Here is a 17,853-nt window from a genome sequence, read left to right as displayed (position 1 = left end):
TTGCTTTTTTACCTAAATGCATGAATATTCTTTTAACAGATCTGGCTGTCATTGTCATTACAAAGGCAAAGCACTGCAGCCTGGAGAAATCCTTCCTACACCAACAGGCTCCTGGTAGGTTTGACTGAAAGAGTTTTATCTTTGTTGTATCACAGTTTGGACACATCTTGAAGTGGTTTGAGAATTTTTCTCATGTAGATTGAAAGTTTATTGTATCAAGATTTTTTTTTTTTTTGCATACTTAGTAATAAGAGAGCCTAGAATAAATTGGATTATGTACCTGATTATTTTAACAAAATACCTGGAAAATTCTTTAAGCTATGGTGGATAAGGTTTTGTGTTATACTGCCTGTATCTTAAATCACCTGGACTTCCATTCTCACAGGGGTTGACATACTCAGCTTTTTTTTTCTTTCAGTGGAAGTTAGGAAATTACACAGTACATAAACAATGAATTTAGGCCCTCTTTACAGATCAGGAATTAGAAACTACCAAGACAATACTGGGCAGAACTCAAGCTTTTGGATTTTAATCCTCTTTCTCTTCCTAATTTCTTTGTTTAAATAAGGTTGAATTGTATAATATTTTTTAACAGGGTGAGTACAAAGCATTTTTCCTTGAATAAACATGGGTTTCCTTTTTTTTTCTAGTCAATGTTTGAATGGAACAGTGAAATGTATTGAAGCCACTACAGAAAACATAGGTAATTTACACTTTTATTCCATATAAAAGTTGCACAAATAGAGAATTTGATATTGAGTATTAATTTGGTTTTCTCTTCATATGTGTTTAAATGATGAGATGCTTTATATCACAAAATATTTAAAATAGGAGGTTAGGAGCACAAATAGTCATGGGGGGCTTTCCCTCTTTTTCTGTAGCAAATTCTGCTACTCAGTCACTTTGAAAATTAAAAAGAAATAAATAATTGCATGTGCCATCTAGGTCAATGCGTTCTCATGGGAATACCTATAATTAGGCTCACTGTCTATGTTTAGGAAGCTTTAAGATCTCGATTTCTAGAAAGCAAATTTTTAATGCTTTTCTAATGTATTTAGAAGTACCTTGAAAATTGTTGCACTTCTAAGGGTTTTTTATGCCTAAGGTGTAATGATTCTGTCATTAAGAATGGACTATGTGTGAGATCCTGGACACATACATCCAGATGCTTAATATTATTGGTTTTTTTACATTAGTACCCATATTAATTTTATGTGTCTGTAATATAGATTACGTCATCGACTGTTATTCCTATTGCATTCTTATATGAACTACAATGTAACCTCCTTTTGTATCCCAATAAATAGATTTTGAACAAAACCAAACAGAAAACCTTCAGTGTAAAAGAGCAGTTGATCTTATTTAACCTTCATTTTGCATTTGAAGTGCACATATGCCCTGAAGGAAAAATCTACTATGACTGCAGATCTCCTGTGCCTGGGTTACCAGCAGCGGGTGTGAACTGTGGGATCTCTTGTGCGAACCTTGCCATGAACTTCTCCTGTGTCCCCTCACCACCCTGTGCAAGTGGCTGCATTTGCCCCCCTGGGTAAGCTTTAATGGACCAACCTGAAGCACAAGCCAAATGCATATTTTCCACAATTCAACTCTTTTTCTTGTTAAATTCCAGTGGTATCACACTTCTAATTTTGAAACTATTGTTCTATAAATTGTCACAGACACACAGTAACAGCTAAAAGGCCATCAGATATCCAGCTTGCTACTATTCCAATTGGCTGATATTTGGGACAGGAGATGACTTCCACCATTTGCACAATTAGTTTATTTGAATGTAAAAGCAAACATGACAAAATATTTTGATGGAAACCATTTGTGCTCCTGCTTATTGCTGCCTAAGTCTTTGTCTCACCTAAATTTCTACTCAGGCTTACATTGCTGATGCCCAGTCAGACGCAGGGAGGGCAGGTGTATGGACTGGTTTCTGCCCAATTTCCATTCATTCCCTCTGTCTTTTTCTTGTTTTCTCAGCTTGTGTGTTTGGATTTGGTGCCCAGAAAGAGTCAGCTGAGCTTGGCCGGGGTCAAATCCAAGTATAAATTCTAAAAACTTCTATTTGTGTCAGGATCAATCACCACTTGTTCCATTCATTTCCATTTCCTCCTCCTGTGTTCATTTTCAGATGGAGGAGTCAAATATACTGTGCAAATTGCTGTAATTGCTTCTCATCTCAGGTGGAGTGCTCCCTTTTTTCTCTCTCAACTTTCCATTTTGTTTCACTGTGTGTGTAGCCAGGTGGTCTCCTGACAGTGTATCAGTTGTGCACAGATCAGAGTATAAATGAGACTGTCATGATTCCCCTTCCAGCACCTTGTGATGTTCACAAATGGCTGAGCACTGGTGAAGGTAGAGATATCAGGCAGAGCTATTTAAGATTTCACTAGCTCTTATGTGGTGTTCTGTAGTCCTCTAAAACCTCTGCCTCAACTGAGAACTTAGCTTCCAGGACCATTAGTGTTTTTATTTTAGCACAAAAAGTGCATGAATCTGTAAAAGTAGTAAACTGGTAACAAACTGAAACATCACTGTGATATTTACATGAAATTAAACTAACAGTATTGACTTGAAAGTTCATTTGAAAATTTGAAGAAATTTTCTAAAATAGAAGTTTAAAAAACAGCTATAGCCTTGTTTTCACAGTCATACCGTTTCAAATTGAGTATTACTTGATTATTTTCTGAGATATAACAGGAGTACAGACAAGCAAAATCCTAATTTTCTATCAAATAATAGAGTAAAACACATGAATTATTTTTATTACATAAGAGAATAAGCAGTCTTTTTGCCATGAGGTTGAAAAGTAAGTGTATAACAGAGTCCATTTAATAATGTCCTCATTGTTAAATTGCACTTAATTATGACTTTCAGCCTCATGGTTCCAAAAAGTGAGTATGGCTTTTAACTTGGAAGGGGACAGCTGTATTATCTTAAAAATTAGTTTCAAAAGGTCTCTTTTTTATGCAGGAAAATGTTGAACATATATCTATCTCCTGCTATTAAATCTAAGTGGATAAGTCATTAAAAACTTGATGTGAGACATTGTACTGTAGTGTAGTTTCTTTAATTTTCTTAAGTTGCATTTCTTCTCCTTGGTTCTCCTTTCCCACCTTATTTCTACTACTACCCACTGTTTGACTGAATGACCTAAGCTTTTGGAGTGGAATCCTGAATTCCCCTGGAGACTGACACCTTGTTCTAGCACTCTAGGCATTTATGGTGCTTGTAAAGTAAAGTGCTTGTGTGTGGTATTGAAACCCTTTCCTTTGGGAAACCATGATATGATGGGCTCTAGTATGCAAAAGAATGGTCTCCCTAAAGTAAAAAACGGTTTACATTTTATATTGTTAAAGCTCTTGCACAACAGTTTGTTGTTATTTTAGTCAGTAGTTGAAGAGGTGACCAAGAATTAGAAACACTGGAAGTCTCTGATATACTTTAGAAGCTGAATAATATAACAGCCCAAATTTTCATGAGGAAATGAGGTGAGGATGACAGTAAATTCAAAGATACCAAAGATAGACTGAAAGTCAACCTCACACTGAGTTGGAGATATGGGTCTAAACTGAGTTGCAGATGCAAAGAGTAGTGTGGAAAGGGACTTCATGGGGCTACATTAATCTCCTGCCTTTGGGCAGCACCAGCAATACCGATGTTATTCTTGGGAGACATTTAGCTTCTATTGACAGAGACTAAGTGCCTTCCCAAGCCATCTGTTCTGGTATTTTCCTATCCTTGAGAAATTTTCTGAACACTTGACTCTTAGAGCTGATTACTGTTTAATGAACTAGTAATGGTATGAAGAAAACAAAACTGTGTATTCCTTTCAACTTCCAGTGAAAAAATCTCTAGGTTGTACTTTGAGCCATGTGTTGCATGACATCTCCAGGAACTGCTCTCCTAAAGAACAGCGCTAGGAATATCAGTAACGTTTTTGTTACAAAAGTTAAAATTGCTAAATAGGTGGAATTGAGATAGCAAATGTGTCATAACCATATATCTGGGTCGCTTATTGATCTAATTAGATTTGACACTTTTTGCATTAAATGCCTGTTTTGCCTCAACCTAGTTAGTTGTTTCAGCTTCCTTTGTGTAGGCAGGCAGCCTCCACCACTGCTCTTCATAAACTGTGTGGCAGGTGCCATCAGCCAGCTCCCTGTTGTGCACTCAGAGCAGGACAGGTGCTGTCTGTGCAGAGGAGCAGGCACTCCAGTCCAGTTGCTTTCCCGGCACAGCAGGACAAGAGAGCAGCAGAGAGGGAAGGGCAGTCTGGCGGCAGCCTCAGCAGCTCACATGATACCCAGATGCTCCGCAGTTTTCAGAGAGGAATACCTGTACTACTGACACTCCTGCATGGGAGCTGCAGCCCACACCAACATACCCCTTTCTAGATAGAGAGAGAGCTGCAGCTGTGGGCTTGGCCAGGTCCCCAGCTGTGCACAGTGGAAATCATTTGATTTGGACAGCTTTTGCTGATGAAACAATTTTCCTTAGCTGGGTGGAAAACTTGTTGCTCTTGGTGGAGTTTCAACGATACACTACACATTCAGTTACATTGATCTTTTGGATTTACTCTTTCATCTTAATAATTTTTTTTATTTTGAAGGATGGCTGAGCACAGAGGGAAATGTTATATTCCTGACAGTTGTCCATGCACCTGGAAAGACAGAGAATTTCTGTCAGGAGAAGTGATAGCTACTCCTTGTTACACCTGGTGAGTTCATTCTGCATACTTTAAAATCAAATGGATCTAGACCCAAAGTGAAACTGATACAGAAAATGTGTTGTATACTCTGAAAATCAAAAATATATATTCTTGTTTATAGATAGTTAGAGGATATATCTTTTATTAGGCTTACTGATAGGCTTGGATAAGTAGGAAGGCTTTGGCTGAATGTCTTTTCAGATCTGAAAAGGAAGCTGAAGATATCCAAATTAAAAAACAGTCAAGAACAAATGCTTAATTCCACACATATTTGTTAGTCTCTGAAATGAAGACATGGCATTTTGCAGAATAGAATATAATGAAAGACAACCAAGGAGAAAAAGAGAGAGAGATGCTTATTTTCTAGCCAAAATATCTATAATCAGTTAAGTGTATATTTAATAATGGGAAAAAATTGGCATGGCAACTTTTAATCAGTTTAATACCACACTGCAAATCAACTGAGGATTTACACTTACACAAGCAAAAATAGAGAATGCCAGTAGTACTTTCATATAAATTTGTGTAAGCCACTGAATGTAGCTGACAGGAAAAGTAATCTTGCAAAATATCAGCATTAATTTCTCAAACTCATTCCATATTTGTCTGATATCCTGAAATCTTACAGGTAGCAACTGGAGGTATTTTTCTTTGAAATTTTGCAGACCTTTATCAAAATTTAGAAAAAATAAACTACTGATGTCTTATGAATGAGCATGTTGTGGCATTGTGCCTTATCTACACCGGAGGCAGTGATGGAAATATTTGCATAAACCCTGCAAACTTTGAGATTTTGCATTTATTTTTAATGCATTTTTATTGTACAGATGGGCTAATGGCAAAATGTTCAGTACTTGCCATGGCATCACCAGTATCTTCTGAAGCAATTCACAGTATAGCTCTCTGTGTCAAGGTCTGAGAATTTTATTCCATTCCTGAATTTCTGTATGATTTGAAATAAAGAACACAAGAAAGTATTTTCTTTAAAATATCCAGCAGAAGACTGCCATTATGAGGAGATACTGACTGTTGGTTTTTCTTGCAGTGTTTGTCGGAGAGGTGTCTTCAACTGCACCAGTTACCCCTGCCCTGCTGTGTGCACCATTTATGGAGACCGACACTATTACACCTTCGATGGGCTGGAGTATGATTATGTCAGTGACTGCCAAACTTACCTGCTAAAGGTAGGAGGATTGGTCATATGTTTTCTTGTGTCCTCGAGAAAACAAGTATTTTGAACATCAGGAGTTGATCTATAGAAACAAACATTAAGAAAACAATTGTAGAACAGATGTGAAAGAAGAACCTGTACATGACATTTTGTTCTCATCCGTTTGAAAATGGTATGTGGGTGCGTTCTTGCATATCTCTATGGTTTAGAGAAAAAGAAAAAAACCAATGTTTTCTGTTCTACCTTAACCACACTTTTGTCACAATGACCAAAGAATAACACTATAGAAACTGTAAAAACTAGGTATAATCCATAGATTTATTTAATAATTATCTATAAGCCCTGCTTTGCCTAGGGTTCGTGATGAGCTCAGGTTGCTTGGAATTCTTCTTGAACATGATCTGTATCAGATCTGGATTGCATGTGTATAATAATATCAAACACAATGATTTCATAACTCAACAGTGAAATCAGTCATTGAGATTGTCTGGCAGCTATATGCTTATGTTCCTCATAGCACACATTTAGAGTACATTGCTAGCTTTTTATTTAAAAATACCATTACTGACATTTAAAAATATAGTCTATTACTAAAACCACTATTGTTTATTATATTGTTGCTATTTTAAGATTGTCTGTGTTCTCAGTTACAGTAATATGTTTAGAAGAATACTCATTTTCCTGATTGTCTAAGCTTAAGAATAAAGCATAATTTCTCAACAAAGACTACTGCAAATAGTTTATTTCAAGTATGTTTTAGTAGAGTATTCACAGCTGTGAAACTAAATATATTGGTTCCAGATTTTTTGTGTTTGCTTAAAAAGAAAAAGGAGAGATTTGAAAAAGAATAATATCTCACAGCAAATTCTTATCATGTATCATATATGATCAAAGAGCTCTTACTCTTAGAGATATATGAACCTTTGTACAAGCCTTCCTCCTTTAAGATGCAAAAAATAGGGGTTACCTTACCTGTAAAATCATCTTGCCTGTATGATGAGGTGGAAAGGTAGGTTATAATTTCTTAATTCTTGTGCCATTCATTCAAAGAGGTTTGTAAGACAAATATGTGCTCCTTTTTCAAATTTTAGTATGATACTGGAATGTTTGGCTTTTACAATCAAATATCACCTGTCATTCTACTGTGTAAGAAAGAACCTATCTGGAAACAAACCATGGAGAGCATTTGGTATCCAAGAATAAAGTTGGCAGCCAGATCATTAAGGCATGTGGCACACTGCCAGTGGGCCATTCTTCAGGTGAACATGACATAAATGATGAAAATGCTGCCTACACAGATCTGCTTTTCAGACTTCTCAGACTTTTTCAGCTTTTCAAGCTTAATTTTTTCCCCAAACTCAGCTAATGTGAGAAAATAGTCTAATTTGTCCACAATTTTTCTTTCTTTAGTATATGGAAAGCTTTCATGACCTATATTGAAGGATTCTTTAGTACATATTAGGCACTGCATAATTGTGCCTGGAACAGGAGATGTATCTGTGGGCTGATTTTTGACTGGGAAATGTTTAGAGAATTTTTAAGGGGAAAAAAAAAGAAAAAGAAATAAAGGATGGGATTTTATGGCAGATGCTCCAGAGTTTTGAGGGAACTAAAACACACAACTGATGAACTATGTGATATCCAACCTTGGAATCAGAGGAATGGAAGATGGCAGGATAACTAAATATTTTAAAAGAAATTAATGGCTGAATTTGACAGGAACAGAGCAATATGTCTGATCTATATATGAAGGAACTTAATAGAAAATTTAATAAAGAGAAATTGCAATGGGGGAAGTGTTGAACCACCCCTTTTTTTTGTTTGTTTGTTTTAATAGAAGAAATTCATGCATGATGAGACTTCTGAATTATTCTGTCTAAGTAATATATGGATAAGGATAATCAAGTTAATATGTGTGTATTTTAGCTCAAAGACCTTTTGGACAAAGATTTCAAGAAATAGTTTTTGGAGCTACTCTCAGATAAGATGAGAACGAATATTCTTTGAGACACAAATTCACAAAATCACAGAATGGGTCAGGTTGCAAGGGACCGCAATGGGTCATCTGGTCCCACCTCTCTGCTCAGGCAGGGTCATCCTAGACCACATGGAACAGGATTGTGTTCAGACAGTTCTTCATTATCTCCACACCCTCCCTGGGCAATCTGTTCCAGTGCTCAGTCACCTGCACAGTAAAGAAGTTCTTCCTTATATTAAGCAGAACTTGCTGTGCATCTCTCTCTGCCCATTGCCTCTTGTCCTGCTCCTTGGCTGAGAAGAGCCTGGTTCCATCCTCCTGGGCACCTTCCCTTAGACTTTTGTAAGCTTTGATGACATCCCTTCTCAGTCATCTCTTCTGGAAGCTGAACAGGCCCAGCTTCCTCATCCTTTCCTTGTAAGATATATGCTCCAGTCCCTTCATCATCTTTCTTTCCCTCTGCTGAACAAATTACAAGTCAGAGGTTAAAACACAAGAATCAAGAATAATAGGCCTTTTAAAATTTTTTTTTTATTTTTAATGGGAGAAATCCTGGTGAAATCCCATAGGGATCCATGCTGACACCTGCACTCAGCAGCAGAAACAATTTTGAAAAGGTGATGTGAGGATTGAGGTAGAGTATTCTTATAATAAAAATTCAGTCTGAAAAGCTGAAACAAAAGCTTCAGGAGATCTTAAGGCAGAAAATACTGCATAATAAAATAAAAGAGGAAATTCAACAACAAGCAAATGCAAACCAATGAACAGAAAAAACCCCTGTAACTACATTACCGTGAAGTTAGGCCCTAAATTAGCTACTATTATGTAGGAATGGAATTTTATGTGAAGAAAAGAAATGAAACACATGTAATGGACATCTTCATATGATGAAGTCTGAAGCCTGAGTGATAATCACATTTGCTTTTATTTGTATATACACAGTTACACTACACTTGTACCACATCCTGATGAGGTTTAGATATATGCAGGCATGATAGCATGATGAGGCTGCTCTTGTTTGAAGTACTCTTTTTTGTTCCTAGAGCAAGAGTTTCCATGTCTCTCTGTATAATCCTCTTCCCATATATTGTGACATTTTAAATAGTAGTATCCAAGTAAGATGAATCTACCTTGAACAACTATGTATTGAGAAGGTACATAAGAGAGCCTTGTCTCTTTTAGCCTGTTATCCAAATAGAGAAGCCAGATGAAAGGTGGAAAAATATATATACAACTGCAGAATTTAAATTCCTTGCCTAACACCGTGGGAGGCACAGCTATGCAAGGCATTAGCGCCTAACTGTGCTACCTGTTCTACAAACTAATTTTTTTTTTAACACAATTACAGAATCACAGAATGATTTGGGTTGGAAGGGGAGTTTAAAGGTCTTCTAGTCCAAACCCCCTGCCGTCAGGGTGTGTGCTGTGCACTTCATTTCCTGCCTGTAAGGTATTGCAGATCATAGATATCACTGCTGCTAATACACATCCCATTGATTTAATGCTAATTTGCAGAGCTGTTGGGAGGCTGATTTTTATGGATAACATGAAATTCTCACCAGTCTCCTGAAACTGAAGCAGCTAAAGTAGCTGTAGTGTTGTATATACAAAATTGTAATAAGTTTGTCCTTTTCCTTTTATCTTTATCCTTTAATATTTTTCCTGTAAGCAGTGGACTGCTTTGTTTCTACTAACAGAAGTAATACCTAAAGGTGTTGTAGCGGGGCAATAAGGAAAGTTATAGCTACAATCAGTTTGTTGGCATAGAAGGTCTTCCCAGATACAGAACTGAGTGCAAGAATTATAATCTGAATCCATCATCCCCAGAGGCATGATAATGTGCAGTTCCCATCCATGTTACCAGCCCTCAATGTTTGATTTGGCTGTTGGCCTTCCTAAATCTGATCTGTTTGAACAACTCTTTAATTTGTCATCATATTCCACTGTACCAAACAAAGAACTCATCCTTACCTTTATTATGTTTTTAATAAGGACCCCTTGTGCTCCTGTGGGAGAAAAATCAAGTATAAACTTTCAGCCAATTATGAAACTTACTTGTTTTCAACATCATTGTCTCCTGTCAGGCCTTTTTGTTTAAGGTGACTGCAAGTGTATGAAAAACCCCTTTATAACGAGTTCAACAGATTTGTCCATTGGGCAGAAAATGACAGAAAATATTTAGATCAGCAATTAAGAATATTGGGGCAGTTAGGTCTCATGAAAAGATAAATTCACTTTTATAAAGGAATTAAGAGTTACATTATACACTGAGATGTAAAGTCCCTGTATAGATGAATGACATTCACAGAGAAGATATCAATATTTTTTAAAATGTTTTAAAATCTCGGTTGTTTCGAAGGTTAAAAAAAAAATCTTAGAAGACAAACTTGTTTATCAGTTGGTCATGTAAACACTTCATTTTGCTAATCTAAATATGAATGATAAAATTAAAGTCAAACAGTTTCTTACTTGAAAATATTTAAATATCTTTTTTCTTCCATTTTCTTGCTTATTGTCTTTACTGTCTTTCATGGTGCTACATTATTTCCTCCAAAAAATGGGATTATTTTTCTGGCAAACTTTTTACTAGTTACTGTCTGTTTCTTCCATTTACTTGTTTCATAGACTTCTGCTCTTATGATAAAATTAGTGTCTTTCTATGACAAATGTTGGCCTTTTTTATTTCTGTGGTCGTTTTCAGTCCTGCAGCTCAGCATTTTTATTAAGGCTTGGAGGTTCAGTGCGCTTGGAGCCCCTCAGACATGTTCTCTTCTGTGAAACAGAAGAAAATTTTTTCTCAGAAAAAATATTCCCCCCAAAATTATTAGCATTTCTCAGAAAAAAATATTTTCTCTGCTCTGGGGCAGATTTCAAGCAGTAGTTCAAAGGGTAAGCCACCCATCAGAATATTCTCAAACGAGAGGGTGCTCTGTTGCAATGCTCATCTGTCTTTTAAAAAACACCCCAAAATTCCCCACTGAAATATATGCACTAACCTTTGGTTTCCACTAACCTTACATTGTCAGGAAGATCCTAAAGCACAGAAAGGGATGGACTGTTTTGTTCCTATATCCTGAAAGATGAAGGTCAGTGTAACTAAGGCCTCATCCTCAAGTATTCCTATTTAATAGATGAGTCTTAAATTCAAAGTATGCGGTAAAAATATTTTCACTTTTCAGCTGCCACTGGGGCTTTGAGCATTTTAAAGTCACCTTCTTAAGCTTTTTTGATGCAATCATGAAAACTCTTTTGAAGCCAAAGTTGGAGGATTATGAAAACAACAATCATTTTTGAGCCATTTGATCAAATAATCAAACCACTATGCCAATTAGAAGTGCGGATGTAACTCTTCTGGGTCAGCAGACATTAAATAAGAGGTCATTTGTTAAGTTCATTTAACAACACATACATCAGCTCATGAATCACCACTATCACTTCCCAAGTGATTCTCCCATGCTGAGCACACCCCAGAACTAGATACCTGGACTGCTCTGGGGAATACAGCCAGGGAACTCTTCTCTTGCATTCCCCTTCTTTTGTAACTTGAAGCAAGTTCAAAGCTCTTACTAAATTATACTTTTATTAGAGTGCTTAATACAGAGGTTGTTTGATGTACTGATAATCTTTTATCCATTATTTGCTGATATATTTATCTTGAATGGTAAATTTTTCAGATGATGACTGGGCATAAGCTGGAGCAATCACACAAAAAGCAACAATTTTTCAATTACTCATTTGACATCTGAGGAGTCAGAACTAGGATTTATCCTATGATCCCTTATTGAATATCTGTAATTTTTTGTGCAGCTCTTTTTCAACATCATTTATACGAGGTAGCCAGACTCTAGATCCATGAAATTGGCAAAGCTGTAGAATTAAATATTTGGCATGGTCTCTCTCATAGCCTATTTGCAAAATAAATACATTCTTCTTGCTTTCAGTCACCTTATAGAGAATTAAAGCTGCAGGGTCATGGTTAATCAACATTGCCAAGCTGACTATTCAGTTAAGACAAATAGTTTCTTTTAATAGATTATGGAGATTTTAATGGGAAAGTAAATAATGTTGAATTTGAAATTACAAATGTTTAAAATTGGACATCAGACTCTAAAAGTAATTTTCATCTTTTCAGGAAATAAAACTGTACATGCTGTTTCAATCAGAGTGCCTTTAATTCTTTAATTAACATATCTAATCCGCAAGTCATATTCCCATTTGTAGTTTTATGAGTAAATGATGTACCAAAATATTTCGACCTAAAACACTTGTCAAATAATTTATAGCAGTACTAACTGCGTAGAAATAATGATGTGTTGTGTGAAAATTTGTGCCCAAGAAAGAAAGAGACTACATTTCAGTGAAAAAAACTGTTTACTGTGAATACTTTGCCCTGCTCTTGTCACAAATAATACCAACAGTTTGCTTTTCATTAGTCCCATGATTTCAGAGGAAACCTTTCTGGATGCACTCTTTTTCTGGGTCTCTGGAAGTCCTGTAAGGGTCAATAGCAAGCTCCCTCTGGGAGACATCCATTTCTATCCTGTCTTCAGCTGTACCTGTTTTTCTATTTGTTCCATTCCTTCTGTGAGCAAAAGATCTGATTACAGTTAGCAATGGATTTGTGCTCTGTTCCATTTTCTTCAGATCAATGATTTCAGACTCAATTACCTCTACATGCCTTTCTGCCTCCACCACCTGATTCTCCAGACCATTAAATTATGCAATGAATGAATCACTTTTATTTTCCAACAAAGGAAAGATTTCTTTCAGTTTGTGCAGATTAGCATGGAGGGCTTCCAGGAAAGGCTTGGGGAAAATTTTCTTACCATGAGAATGGCAATTTGGAGGTGGTGTGTGCATAGTGTGATTCAGAAGCTGGATTCCCTTACTAAGGACTTTGCTGTTTAGTGACCTTTTGCCTTGAATTTCTGATTTTGGGTTAATCTTCATCATCCAAAAGCCCTTTGGCTATACTGACTCCAGAATATTTGATGCTTATGGTTGCCTGAAAAGGCAGTTCACAGCATGGCTGCCTGAGTTTGAGGGCCTCTGGTGGGTTCAGCTTTGTGAACCGTTGATGATGCAGCACAGTAAAAGATGAGCAAAGGCAGGAATGATGTGCTGCTGTTTCAGAGCTGTGTGTGCAGCCGTAGCACCCAGCCCTTCTCTGTGTTTGGAGGGGTGGGATGCTTGGGTCAGTCACCTGCAGGTGCTGCTTAGTTCATGGCCTCTGACTCTGGGTGTTGGTGAAATATGAGAACTGTGAATTCAATTTATTCTGATTAAGATTAGGCTATGAGGTTTGTTTTTTCTGAATATATAAAAACTAAACTTCAGTAGTGTAAATGAACACACTTAACTTTTTTTTATACTGAAAACCATAAAATCTTTGTGAAAGTTTCAGCTTTCTAGCTTCTGCAATCATTTGCTGGAGCTCTTGTCCTTTATTTTCCTTTTGCACTTTATCATTACAACCAACAACAAAATATTAACATTTATCATGCACTTATTAATAAAACAACACTAACAGGTCTCATGTAAATACATGCTTAGATATTAGAACTAATACCATGAACTGTGCTGCTGATTTGTAATTCAGAATAGTTCAGATTACAGACTCTGTCACTTGGAAACAAATACTCAAATGTTTCAAAATCTTCAGTCTTCAGAAGCTCTCATTTTTAATTAGAAAGGGATTGGAGTAATATGACCTGTGCAAAAGCTAAATCTGGTACACAAGCAGGCAAAGTTAAGTAAATGAAACAAAAGGAAATCTGCTTTAAATTCTTTTTTCTCAAACCTTTTAATATAGTTCTCTTAAAATACAAAAAAGAAAATCAAAACTTTTTCAGTGATCTTTCTGTAGTGTTTTCAAAATTAAGAAACATGGAGTTAGAACAAGGTTCTATTTTAAGTAGATAAAGTATTTACTGTAATGTATTTTCATTATTATTAGATTAAAAAAAAAAGGATTTTATTGTTGACAAACCTTCAGAACACCCAACAGCTCTATATTGCAGTAAAATCTACTAGAAGAAAACTCAATGTATAAGAAAATATTATATAATGATGTTTTTCCTGTTGCTTGTATATATACATACATACATAAATACATACTTGTCATAGATCTTTTTGGAGTTTTTGAGAGTTTGTTCTACCTGAGATGTATCCTTTTCAGAAGTCACTTTTAAAGAAATAGGCAAGAGTTATCATGGATGGACTAGCAAACATCTGGAAATTGTTTGAGGATAAGTCAGTAGCTGGAATAATCTCACTCCTCTTGAATTTTCATGAGTGAATCTACTCAGTCATGTTTCTCTCCTTTTCTACTCAACTGTGCTTCAAAGCTAGAAATATCTCATATCTTACATGTGTACTGCAGGCTTCTTTGCCATATTTTGAGTGAAAATACTCTGCAGCCATGTAAAAGATGTAAAGGAAAAATTAATGTGCATTTGCATAAGCAATTTGGCTTTCAGGTTGTTGGTTCCTAAATGTTGTTTTTTTTTAATTTTTGTTTTTATTTTGAATAGCTGTATAAAACTACATAACATGGGTTGGAAAAAAAGTGCTATTACAATTCCTTTCCTCTCTGTTCTCTCTTGTGTAAGAGGATCATCCACTATCTTTCCCATAATATTTTTTTCCCAACTTTCATGTGGATTTCTTCCCAAAGTGAGACAGTGTGTTTCAGTGCCATCTGTTGACTCCAAGCAACATTGCTCCATTGTTTTAATAGCTGTGGGGAAGAACATTTGCTGATACAAATTAGTACAGGATACAAAACCACGGATCAAATAAAGTTACGTGGACTGTATATTTAATTCTGGCAAGGTGCAGAAGAAATTAGGTGCAGCAGCAAAACAAAGGAAGCTTTTCAATAAGAGATGCTTCTTAGTGTAAATTAAAATGAGTTTTGCATAATTAATGCATTTTCACTGATTATCTGGAGCTCAAGTCCATAGAAAAATGGCACAGGAAGCTAATAGAGCAAGAACAAGTTAGACGCCAAGGCATTTGTCTGCTCCCCAAAATAGCTTCTATATTTATGCCCAAATGCTCACTAAATCTGGGCTAAGATGTTTTACTTCTCCCAGATCAAGCTCCCTAGAAGTAATAGTTTCAAATATTAAGCTCCTTCATAAGAAAGGAGCCAATAAACCATGACCAAGCTAATTCTGACTTTCCATAAAATCTCCTGAAATATTAAATCTGAACACAGCTATGGAATCTCTCTGAACATATGTAGGAAGGAGAAAGCAATTTCTACTTTTTAAACTACTTTATATTTTTTCAATATTTTTAGAGCTTTTTACTGTTCTCTTTTGTGGCTCTATATGAAAACACCTAAAATATCATTAAAGCAAAAGGAAGATAGGCCTAATCTGTCTCTATCCCACTCCCAGGATGTCCTTATATGCCTTTATGGCCACCCTAGTTTGCAGTTTTGTAGGGAATAAGTCAAAAGTAATGGGTAAATCAGGTAAATGGGTATTGAGAAAAAAAATGAGTCTTACATGGAACAGTTAGAGAGATTTTAATGAAATTTTCAAAGAAATGAATACAGCCAATTAAATTGTCTTTTCCCAGGCTGCATTTTGACGATGTAAGCACACTACACAGAATTCTTATTGGTTAAAAGAGACAGAAAATTTCTAACAGGATATTGAAATAGAAAGTCTCTAACAAAAATAAACTCTAGCATTCCCAAGCACTGCTAAAAAAAAACCCCAAAAACAACACCAAACCAGAAAAAGGAAAGCAGTGCTTTGCTTTTTTGACTAGGAAGAAATATGGAAAAAAAGTGCAGTGAAGTCTAGAAAAAGAATGTCCTGAGAAGTGGGACTGACAATGAGCTTTTGACTGACTGCCCAGAGCTGTGACTCTGTCTTTTCTGTTGCTTGGCAACTCCATGTTATCACAAAGAAACTGATATTAAGTTGGAACAGGCTGGATATGGTAATTTACGTGGGAAGATACTCTTGCAGTGGGAAAACCATTTTATTTCTAGTTTCTGTCAGCATAAGTAGGTTTCACATGATGAACTGGAGTACATCCCCTGCTGGGTGCATTTTACCTAAAAAGGTAAAGAGTGACTCTGCCTTGGAAAGAGGCTGTGCAGAAAAAAACAAAACCAAAAAATCCCCCACCTTGTTATTCATTAGACCTGCTCCTAGTGTCTACTCAGACATTTCTTCTAGTGCTAGTGACAAAAGCTTGTTTTCATATTTGTGTGGATTTAGTGCAGATTAGAGAGATGGAACTCATTATCATTTATACCATCACATTCCCTAAGAACTCTTGAGATTTGCTTAAGACCTCCCTGTCTTATATAAACATTAGAAGATGACCCTCACTTTAGCTGAATAGTCTTTTCTTTTGCACTGGTAATAGTTAGGTGCTAAGTTTCAACTGCGCTTTATTTCTTCCTTGTTGAAAGAAGACACTGCATGTGCAGCAGCTACAGAATAATTTGAAGACTGTGATAGAAACTGTCATTCAAATTTGAATTTGTCTAATATTGTATGGCTTGGAAAGGTGTCTATTGAGTTATATGGAGAGAACAGCAAGCAAATAATTTTGTAAATATATATAAAGCAAATAATTTTGTGAAAGTTTAGAGCCATAAGAGACATGTAATCCATAATGATATTTTTATGTATGGGTTTAGGTCTAAGATTTAATTAGAAAAAGAGAAAGCACAGAAGATTCAGGATTTAATACAAAGCCCTTTTTTGTGAAATGTCTGATTTACTCATAACTCTATTGAACTACTAGCACAGTCTCTCTGCATATCTGTCCTGCATAATTCCTAGTAATTTAATACCATCATGCAGTCCTACAAGTAAGGCAGTACTTCACATGTCTTCAGGACTCCCTGTTCTGGCTTTGGTCAGCAAAACACTTCCTGGCTCCAGGCTTCTCTGTACTGCAGAGTTAACTTGAAATATAACTCAGTTTGTGCTCTTGGCTCAAATCCCAACCATATACAAAAACTTCTGACTTGAGTGTGTTGATGCTGTTCAGCTGAAGGGATTGGTCTGGACTGTCAGAAGGCACAGGCAGCAGTTTCAGTTAGCATAGCTAATATAGCTACCCGCTGCTGCCTCAAGGACTTGTCTTCATTGCCAAAAAAGGTGTATTTTTACTGTGGGGTAATTAGCCTGATTTGACTATCCTAATTTAAAATCAAGCTCCTAATTTCTTTTCTTACAGGGAAGACATTGCTTCCCTATTAACTCAGAGTGTCCCTTTTTGCTGAGACTAAGGTAACTGAAGAGGAGTGACCTGTGCAATGAAAAGAGCCCACAATGTCCTAGGCATCAAATAGACTGCAAGCAAAGTCCTTCTTTGCACTGAGCCACGGTGGGGAGTAACTCCTTTTCTCACTTTTCAGTTGCCCAGCACAGAATGTATCAGCTTGCATCCTATCTATCAAACTAATGAGATTGTCTCCTTTTTAATTTACCACATCGCATCCAATAAATCAAAAAATGCTCTGGGCTGTTATCTGATTTGGAGGGGAATAATTGGTACTCACTCCAGCAGCAGGCCTGGTTTAATTAAAACATAGTGTATTTCCCAGTAAGGTAGTGACCAATTTTATTTTGAGAGCAAACTAACACAACTTTACAACAGAATGGAACAGATGAACTTTACTTTACCTTGAAGCTTTTGATACTTTTAAACTGAGTTCCCTTGCTAAATCACGGAGATTTGATTTCCCACACCCCCTTACCACTAAGCAGTTAGTGAATAACTTTACCCACTGTAGCTGTTGCCTTCCAAGCTAACTGCTGGCAAGTGCCATCTGTTTCCTAAGCCCTGGCATTAGGGTAACATAGAGCTTGCAGGCAGTCTCCCACAACTCGTGCTCATCACATTCACAAGCACTCACTTGCTGTAGAATGTTTTCTATGCCAGGTAGCAGCATCCTCTGGCTTGTGGGCCATGCTAGATTAAGGGTAGCAAAACAGTAGTACC

The 17,853-nt window shown here is 36.4% G+C and overlaps 1 protein-coding gene across 1 annotated transcript in view; it reads left to right on the top strand.

Moving 5' to 3' along the window:
- OTOGL (otogelin like) overlaps positions 1-17,853 on the top strand; it is a 92,901-nt gene that overhangs the window by 30,144 nt on the left and 44,904 nt on the right. The window contains exons 21-25 of the mRNA XM_077178025.1: positions 40-114; positions 651-703; positions 1,387-1,549; positions 4,622-4,729; positions 5,766-5,904. Of these exons, the coding sequence (XP_077034140.1) occupies positions 40-114; positions 651-703; positions 1,387-1,549; positions 4,622-4,729; positions 5,766-5,904 (538 nt within the window). The remainder of the gene's footprint in view (positions 1-39; positions 115-650; positions 704-1,386; positions 1,550-4,621; positions 4,730-5,765; positions 5,905-17,853) is intronic.

This window comes from Agelaius phoeniceus, chromosome 5 (assembly GCF_051311805.1).
Source record: "Agelaius phoeniceus isolate bAgePho1 chromosome 5, bAgePho1.hap1, whole genome shotgun sequence".
In the NCBI taxonomy this organism is placed as follows: Eukaryota; Metazoa; Chordata; class Aves; order Passeriformes; family Icteridae; genus Agelaius; species Agelaius phoeniceus.
The sequence above is the reverse complement of the archived record's forward strand: the minus strand, read 5'-3'. Positions and strand labels throughout refer to the sequence as shown.